The 8,959-nt window shown below is 42.7% G+C and overlaps 1 protein-coding gene across 1 annotated transcript; it reads left to right on the top strand.

Moving 5' to 3' along the window:
* The first annotated feature begins 2,347 nt into the window (after positions 1–2,347).
* Positions 2,348–6,045, top strand: LOC124664962 (probable E3 ubiquitin ligase SUD1). Its single transcript, XM_047202371.1, has 7 exons — positions 2,348–2,635; positions 3,788–3,975; positions 4,061–4,351; positions 4,610–4,767; positions 4,870–5,003; positions 5,088–5,234; positions 5,360–6,045. The coding sequence occupies exons 1-7, from the start codon at positions 2,348–2,350 to the stop codon at positions 5,867–5,869; spliced, it is 1,716 nt and encodes a 571-aa protein (XP_047058327.1). The 3' UTR covers positions 5,870–6,045.
* Positions 6,046–8,959: the final 2,914 nt, after the last annotated feature.

Genomic DNA, 8,959 nt, shown 5'->3' on the forward strand with positions numbered 1-8,959 from the left:
ATGCGTTAGTGATCACATTATCGTACTTGGTATGACCCAAATCTTCAGAAATGAATGAAATATGTTTCTAGTTCTTTGATAGATGTTATTGATGTCATACTTGAAACATATCTTGTTCGTTTTATTGGAAATAACACATACTGTTGTTATGTGTGATCCAATATTTGATTTCTTCTTTGATACCAAGATGTTGCTGAATATTGAGCCCATACTTTGACCAAAAATAATCATCGTAGGTTGATTTCAGTTGCGCACAAAATTTTGAAGGTATTTTATGAAAAAATCTGAAACAAACAGTAACTATTTTGAAAAAAAAGAAATATAGCTGGAATATGTGTGAATCATATTTGTGTGAGAAAAACAAAAATTGGAATATGTCTAACAAAAATGAACTGAATTTCTATATATTTTTTCAAAACATTGTAGACAGGATGATTTCAGAATTTATATATAATTTATTTCTGAAATGTAATTAGACCATTCTTGGTATAGTTCAGATTTCAGTAAATATAAATAATATGTGTAATATTACTTTGATACCAAGATGTTACTGGACCATACTTGGAAAAATATGTTGATCGTTTGATTTATGTTGCTCACAAAAATTTGGAGGCACTTTAAACGGACTGAAACTATATTGAAAAAATATAACTAGAATGAATATGTATGAATCATATATGCGTGAAAAGGAAAAATAGGTGGAATATGTGTGAAAAAACTAGCTGAACTTCTACGAATTTTCTTAAAATTTGTACAAAGGATGATTTCCAGTTTGTATAAAAAAATCTCCGAGGAATTCACTCAGAACTAGCATTAGCTAGCTGTGGTGGTGGAGTGAATAACCGAAGGGAGAGTGCGCATGAAAAGCTTGTACTAGCAGCCGGCACACGCACGTGGGTGGGATCCATAAAATAGCAGTAAAATAAGATACAAAGAGTTTACAGAAGGAATACTGAGCTGTGTATGCCAGCTTGTACACATCTCAAAAGAAACGAGTGGAGTATGGAGCACCGGTAGTTACCGGTTTCGTTAGAAATGACTATCTTGCTGTTGGGAGTGCGGATTTTCTAGCGGAGCCGGTAATTAACTACCAGTGCTGAAACTACCGTTCGATTGGATGGGTGTGCCGGTGGTCCGAGTGCCATCGTGGTAGGTCCCACACGGTTTTTAGGCCGTTCCGGGTAGGGATAGTGGAAGACGATTTTGTATTTTAGCTGTGTGTGACCGCCCTTTTCGTGGTTTTTTGCAGTTTGTGGGGCAGTTCTTGACGATTTTGTGTTTTAGGGGTGTGTGTTGGACTACATCACACATGGAAAGACCATGGGGGTTCTCCCATTTCCTAATCTGTACTAGTGTATTTTACCTAAAATTTCTTCTTCTAGCACACACGTTCTGCTTCTGGAATTGATGACAATCAATAAGCTTCGGTTTACCCTAAAGAAAAAATTGTCTAAACAAAAATAATAAAGTAGAACATTGCTTTGATGTTTAAATCTGTAGCCACCTGTGAAGCAACATCAGATCATGTAATTGTCATCGTCTTCACTCTTGGATTCCAGTCATGGAAAAAAATAGCACGCTATTCCAACGCTAATAGCACGCTATAGCATATCTGGAGAGCCGACGTTACGCTATTTCGGCGCTATAGCGCGCTATTCGCGTTAATAGCACGCTATAGCACGCTAATAACGTATTTTCAAACCAACGCTATTTTGTTATAGCGCGCTATCTTTTTCCTTGATTCCAGTACTCCTCACCTGTCACGGTTGCCTAGTCGTCGCCGTCGGCCGTGCTGCTTTCGTCTCGGACACCACAAGTGAGCTCTGATTAGAGCCTATTCGAGCATTGAATTGAACACGTACGATTACCTCCATGCGACCCCTAGCCCATCTCTCTCATTGATAATCTCCACCTTGGCCACTCACCGACAATCCGTGCCCTCGATGTTCATCGTCACCACCGAGAGAACTATCATAGAGTTTAGATCGGGGATTCTATTTTGATATATCTTTTAACTGCTAATGAGGAGCTATTGGTGTAAAGGTTAATACCGTCAGTTTTTTTTTTTAAAAGGACACGCGATGACTCGTGCCATTTGCCACCGTGGCATCACACGTGTTGGCAGCATAACCATTTAACCACTATGGACCTAAACGAGTATGCTAAATAATTTTAGGTATTATGTCTTCACATTTTTCTAGAGCCTAGATGTGGGACTAATTTGCACATCTGGTGCAAGTTGTGGGACTATAAGTGTATATGACTTATATATTTCTAATGAGGTGAGCAACCATGAAGATTGAACCCCAAAACGACTGTCTTTTGCATTGCCCCATGTGATGCATCAATGAACCCTAGTGTCGCGCCTCTAGCACCCCTATTGCCTCTGTACCTCGCCCTGGCCGTCCAGGTCGTCTGGGAGTTCGCTGTGCCGCTCGCCGCCCTCCACACATGGCGCCTCGCGCTCACCGGGAGCTGCACCGAAGTTCGCCGTCTGTTCTCGGTCCGCCTCCTTGCCCCCTCCGTCCTAGCTTGCTCTGCCGTCTGGGCGGAAGGCGTGACTCGTGCCAGGTATGGGGGAGACCTGCCTCGCTACGAACGCGTCGCGCTGAAAATCCTTGGGCTTTCCCTATCGGTATGGCTTTCTTCTTGTTTCTCAACTAGTGTCATGTATCTGCTAGTACTTGTATCATTATCATTTTGATGCTATGCTGGTGTGACTCTATATTCTTGCCATAGTACGAAAGCACATATTTGTGTTCTCTAGCATTTAGCACATCTTGCCGTGGCTTGCTTCCAACATCGGTTTACCCTAAAATGTTCCAGGTCATCGCCAGAAATAGCAAAAATTATATGCTGTCTACATTGAAGAAACCAGAATGAGTTGTTCTGTATCGCTGCCTTTTACTCTGTCTTCTGCCCTGCAATCGTGCTCGCTGTCAATCAGTCTGGTTATAATACAGTTGCACAACCAGAAGTGTCTTTAACTTGCTCATTTTGGTGCTTTACTTGTCATGCTAACTGCAGTACTTTCTAGCCTAATCCTACCCTGGCTTTACTTAACAAATTTTGGCTTAGTTCCATACTTTTTTCAAATAGATGCTTCACATTTTGATTTTCTGTTTGAGCCTTTTTAAATGTCTTCACAAAATTCTGACAAAATGCCTGTCTAATCAGGTGGTAATGGGTGACATGGCCCTTGCCTTTCTTTGTGCATTTGTCCCTTTCACTCTGGGAAGAATAATCCTGTTATGCATAGATGGAGTCTGCTACCCTTCAACAACTTCTATCCTTCTAGTCGGATATGGATTTATATTGTCACTTGGTACAATATTTGCCGGGATGCAAACTTTTCATCAATACTTGAGAGGCGAGCGCCTTGTGATTGCAAATTTCTTGAGCCTTGTGATTGCAAATTTTTCAGAAGTCTATGTGATATATTCTTCAGAGAATTCATGAAGTTAATAACTGTAGCCAATATTTCACTTAATCTCATAATCACAGCTATTATATGCCCATTGCTCTTTTCCTGGTCACTTGACATCTGCACTTCAAAGATTTTTGGCACAACAATGTCTCAGAGGTTCAGGCATCTGTTTGCCTCCTCTTATGGATCTACTTCTCTCCAATGGCTTATTGGATGCGCCTTTTTGGATATAGGCTCCATATTCTCAAGACTTCATTCCATGGTATTGATCGAATTATGTTTGTGGTCTCATCGTTTTAATAGTGTATATCAATGCAGGTTTCAGGATTATAACCAATGACACTTTCTGTTTGTTACTAGATTTTGTGGCCAGAAGTTGCCTCCCATTTTGCCCACGAGAACGTAAACATTCGTGAACCATTCTATAAATTTTATATGAAGAAGCTTACTGGTCTTTTTCTTGGCATCACCCTAATTGCTGTGGTCATACTTGTTCCTACTCAAATCGCCGATCGATTGGCACCTGGGTTGTTCCCAGTAGATATCACGTAAGCATTCCGGATTTTTTTTCTCATATGACGTATGTTCCATTTTGGTGGCACAACACCTTATGTTAATTTTTGTGATCCGTAGCTACTTTGGTTCCCCTACAACGGACACATCGATTTGGCCAGCACTTCAAAACTGTGCAGATCCAGTTTGTGGTGTTCTTCTACTGAGATTTCTCATTAGCCATACTCACACACTCATATACCTTCAATGGTTAGTGAAGAAGGTTGTGCAGTATACAGTTCACACTAGACATGCTCTTGGCCAGTCAGCTTTGGTGACTGTCTCGTCCAATGGAGCTTCTGGACATTATGCTGGAAGCAGTGTCACACCAAAAGACAAGCATAGTAGCACAAATGATGCTAAGGATAAAAGGTAAATCCCTATAATTGTGTTTAGGTAATATGGTCTAAAATTACTTGGACAAGATTTGCAAAAGCTAGCAACTGGTAGCCGATCTCTGGACCTTTACCAATAGCCCATATGATTTATTTTTCTATTCTCATTGTTGGGTGGCTATACTTGTCTGCTCATTTATTATTTTTCCATTCAATGCATTTAAGTGTTTGCAAACCTGGAGGTGGTGTTCACACAACTTTTTAGTAGATAATTACCTTTTGTACATTGTACCAGGAGATCAGTTTCTGTTCATACAATCCTAAATGTTGGGCTTGCATGGTTGACTGTTGTAATATTCAGTTCAGCTGTGCTCATTTTTCCAATCTCAGTTGGGCGCGCCTCTTTGTTCGCCATAAGTCGGCTGCCACTAGCAGGCGGATTGAAATCTAATGGTAATGATTGCTCAGATATGTCATTTGGATGGTTGGACTTCCTTAAAAACAGAGCAAACATCTTAATCTCATTTTGGCTTACTTGTTGATATTTTCTCTTAGATCTGCTTGCTTTGGTTGTTGGATTTGGCATCATATCAACTGTTATTGCCGCCTCTAGTGGTTCATTTGCGTACTTGACTTCTGGGAGAACACACCCTCTAGCTTTGAGTCACTCTGTTATTGTGTTTCTATGGGTGAGAAACCTACTTCAGGTCGTCTCCTTCATGTTTTTTCTGTTTTATGTTACAGAAAAATAACTCAAAGCTGTCTGCTTTCAGTTTGTCATTGTTCCCATCCTGATCGGGTTGCTGGTTGATTTATCACTAATATCACCATTCATTGGGCCTGATGATGACGCTCCAATTCTAGACCTTCTCCACACTTGGTTCCTGGGGTGGTTACTGCTTAAAGTCTGGGTGAAATGGGTGAGTTGCAACTTCTCTTGATCTCTCTGGGACCTCTTAACCAATACTATTATACTATATGTACGAAACTTGACGTATTACTATTTAGGTTGAAATATTTAACACTTGGTTTTTATACATTGAAGGTTCATTGGCCCCTAACCCCGTTCCTGGCCTATCTAACCATCGAATCACGGGGCTCGAGCCTTACTAGGGAGAAGGTGGGCTGGCCTCCTGGTGTGGTACCTTTGACGTGGTTCCTCCGAGATATATTTGTGCCCGTTGCCACGAGACTGCTTGCTGCTTTGGGTGTCCCCTATGTGCTTGCCAAGGGTGTCTTCCCGAGATTTGGTTACTCTACCGCTGCAAACTCAGCGGCATACCGCCTTGCGTGGCTGGGTGGTGTTAGCTTCTGCACACTCTGCCATCTCGCTAAGGGGTTCTGCGTTGGACTCTGCCATCTCACAAAAGTGTTCTGCGTTGGACTCTGCCATCTCACCAAGGCGTTCTGCATTGGACTCTGCCATCTCACCAAGGCGTTGTATGTTGGACTCTGCCATCTCACCAATGTTTTCTATGTTGGACTCTGCGATTCTATCAGGGGTGACCCCATCGTCATTGGGCAGAGGCTGGAAGACGTCGCCGACGATCTCTGAAGACCCGCGAACTCTGTTTAGCTGGAAAAGTGTCTGGTGGTATTAACAGTTTGTATACGAACGTGAAGTAGTATATAATATAGACCACATAGTTGAGACGAAGGATTTGGATGAGACGGGATAGACATATACAATTTTCTGGTGGAACTTGCAAATATATATGGATGCAGTTTTCAGCGTGCGAGTATACAGAGGGTTGCCAGTGCGGAGTATATGTGTCGGTCAGTTCATCTCTGAGCCAGATTGAATCGATGTTTGTAAATTGTTGTCCCTATTAGGGTGTTGTTACTATTGTTGTATGTAAACTAGATGATGATGGCGTGCGTTGCCGTGCCTGTTCGTCTTTAGACTCGTCTTTAGGAGAGAATATAGAGATGTTTCGAAATACTGAAAATAAAGACATTTGGTAAACTCTAAACAATTTGAATTACAGTCAATGATTATCTTGATCACATTCGTAATAAGATACAAAAAGAAATATTCAGACAAAACATTACAAATCCTATTCTCTAAAGGCTCGCATCTTCTACTCTTGACCAGATTTCAACTCTAATATGGCCACCCTCTGGTGGACTACAGTTCTTGCATTGCTCAAAACCTGAATGCCAATATGAGGTGCAACTTTGAAACTAAAAACACCCACTTTGCTTTAATGACTAAATATGAATGTCAATATGAAATGAAATACTGAAACTAAAGATATCCTCAGAGCAGAGCAGAGCACAAATCATCATCTCAGAAATATCCTAGAATCGGAACTACTATCTAAGAAATAACGATAGACAATATTTTGTTATTATGCACATAATTATGTCCATCATCCATGAATACCATATGAACATCAGCTATGTAATTGACTTAAGTTTCATACATAACATAACTAGCGGTATAAGATCAAAGAATACTTATTCCTGACATATAGATTCAATAAAATTTGAGTTCACCTCTCTCTCGGATTTATTTGTGTCTTCACATCAGCCCGTTTGTTATCCACTTATCTTGCAGAGTGCATCATTAAGAATCTCTATGTAGGCCAAATATACGCTCAGGTTATCCGCACACAAAAAAACGCTCAAGTTGTGTGAAAGACACCCAACAAAGCTTTGCTAATCTGAAACTTCTTACAAAAGCAAGTGCAAGTGTGCAACATCTAAGGTTCCATTCAACTAAAAGTTGTAGGTGCAACTTAAGATCGTCTTTGAGATGAAATACCTTTGCCATGCTGGTAACATTTTGTGTTTCCAATCATTAAAAGCATAGTAATTAAATCGATATGCTTTGAAAGGAGAATGAACAACTGAAACAAAAGGCTATCGATACTTATTCAAGTATTCAACACGTGCAATGGCAATGTCATTCGATTGGAATCACATGCCAGGCTGCTATCCAAACTGAATCTGATTTATTTTATAAGACTAGCATTTAAAATGATCTGTTGGTGAGAATAAAATAATTAAGACTCAGCTGAAGCAAAGCTAATGCAACGTCATAATAATAGTCCTTCTAGGAAGTACAAAAATGACATTCACAGCGCAAATAGAATGTTAGTAGAAAGCAGATCAAGCGATTCCCTCCAGGCCCCATTATGCCATCATCAGAGCATCTCCACTCACCCTCCTCAAAAGCCCCCAATAGCTGATTTGGAGGCGCCGGCGCGAAAATAGGCACCCAGCCGCGGCCCCCAAATTTATTTTTCCGCCGGCGTGGCCTAACTCTTCACCCGGCGCCCCCAGGCCAAATCCAATCTACAGGAGGGCTAGCGGGGGCGCCGGCGGGGCGAAAAAACGCCGTTGGCCAGCCCTGTCGGTGACCAGAGCCAAAAAACCCAAACATTTTCCTCCTTCTCGCCCCGCGACCACTATCTCCGCCGCAAACACCCCTCACCGCGATGGACCATTGCCGCTGCCGCAAACCCCCGCTACTTCCTTCCCCACCACGCTCCCACCCTGCACGCGAGGTGTTCAGCCATTTTCCAAGGCGATAGAATCGGACGACGAGGACGTCATGGCTGCGCTCATGGACGAGGAGCTCGCTGTCGCGGCTGCAACCAGGGACGCCGCTGGAGACGACGAGCATCTGGTGATCCTCGTCTCCCTTTGGCCATGATCGCCGAGGAGGACAAGCCGGTCATTGGTGGCTCCGCGCCGGGCCACTGCAAGAGCAAGCCAAGGCAGAGGATGGAAGGCTACTACATGCTCTATGCCGACTACTTCGTCGACGATCCATTGCACGACGATACCGTATTTTGCCGTCGTTTCCGGGTGAGTAGGAAACTCTTCCTGAAGATAGTTGAGAATTTGAGGGAGATCGACTACTTCAAATTGAAGAGAGACACCGTCGGCAAGTTTGATTTCTCGATAATTCAGAAGTGCACAGTGGCTCTTTGGATGCTTGCCTATGGAATTGCAGGTGATACACATGATGACTATCTGCGCATGGCAAAGTCCACGGCCATTGATTGCATGTATAGATTCTGCAGGGCAATTGTGGCGGTGTTTGGAAAGACCTATCCGTGCACACCCAATGCGGCAGATACAACTCGGATATTGCCACAAAATGCAGAGAGGGTTTTCCTGGGATGCTTGACAGCAACGACTGTATGCATTGGGCATGGAAGAACTGTCCATTTGCATACCAAAGCATGTACAAGGGACACAATGGTGCATGCAGTGTGGTGCTTGAGGAAGTGGCTAACCAGGACCTGTGGATTTGGCATGTGTTCTTTGACATGGCAGGATCACACAATGATATCAATGTGCTGCAGTGCTCCGATGTGTTCCAAAAGCTCGTCGAAGGCAGTGCCCCTCCGGTGCAGTTTAAGATCAATGGCCACCAGTATGACAAGGGCTACTATCTTGCAGATAGCATCTATCCAAGATGGTCAACATTTGTGAAGACAATCTCAAATCCTATACCTGGAGGGAAGAAATATTGGGTTGCTCAAATGCAGGAGGCTGCCAGAAAGGGTGTGGAGAGGGCATTTGATGTGCTGCAAGCTCGCTTTTCCATTGTCTGATACCCTTCTCTTACATGGTCCAAGGAGCAGATGTGGGAGGTCATGACATTTTCTGTCGTACTGCACAACATGAT

This window comes from Lolium rigidum, chromosome 6 (assembly GCF_022539505.1).
Source record: "Lolium rigidum isolate FL_2022 chromosome 6, APGP_CSIRO_Lrig_0.1, whole genome shotgun sequence".
NCBI classification, from domain to species: Eukaryota; Viridiplantae; Streptophyta; class Magnoliopsida; order Poales; family Poaceae; genus Lolium; species Lolium rigidum.

What these genes read in the sequence shown, in the direction of transcription:
- LOC124664962 (XM_047202371.1), top strand. Translation starts at nt 2,348, where the DNA reads ATGAACCCTAGTGTCGCGCCTCTAGCACCCCTATTGCCTCTGTACCTC. An exon ending in AATGATGCTAAGGATAAAAG is followed by an intron (nt 4,352 to 4,609) that starts GTAAATCCCTAT and finishes ACATTGTACCAG; the next exon opens with GAGATCAGTTTCTGTTCATA. An exon ending in AGGCGGATTGAAATCTAATG is followed by an intron (nt 4,768 to 4,869) that starts GTAATGATTGCT and finishes ATTTTCTCTTAG; the next exon opens with ATCTGCTTGCTTTGGTTGTT.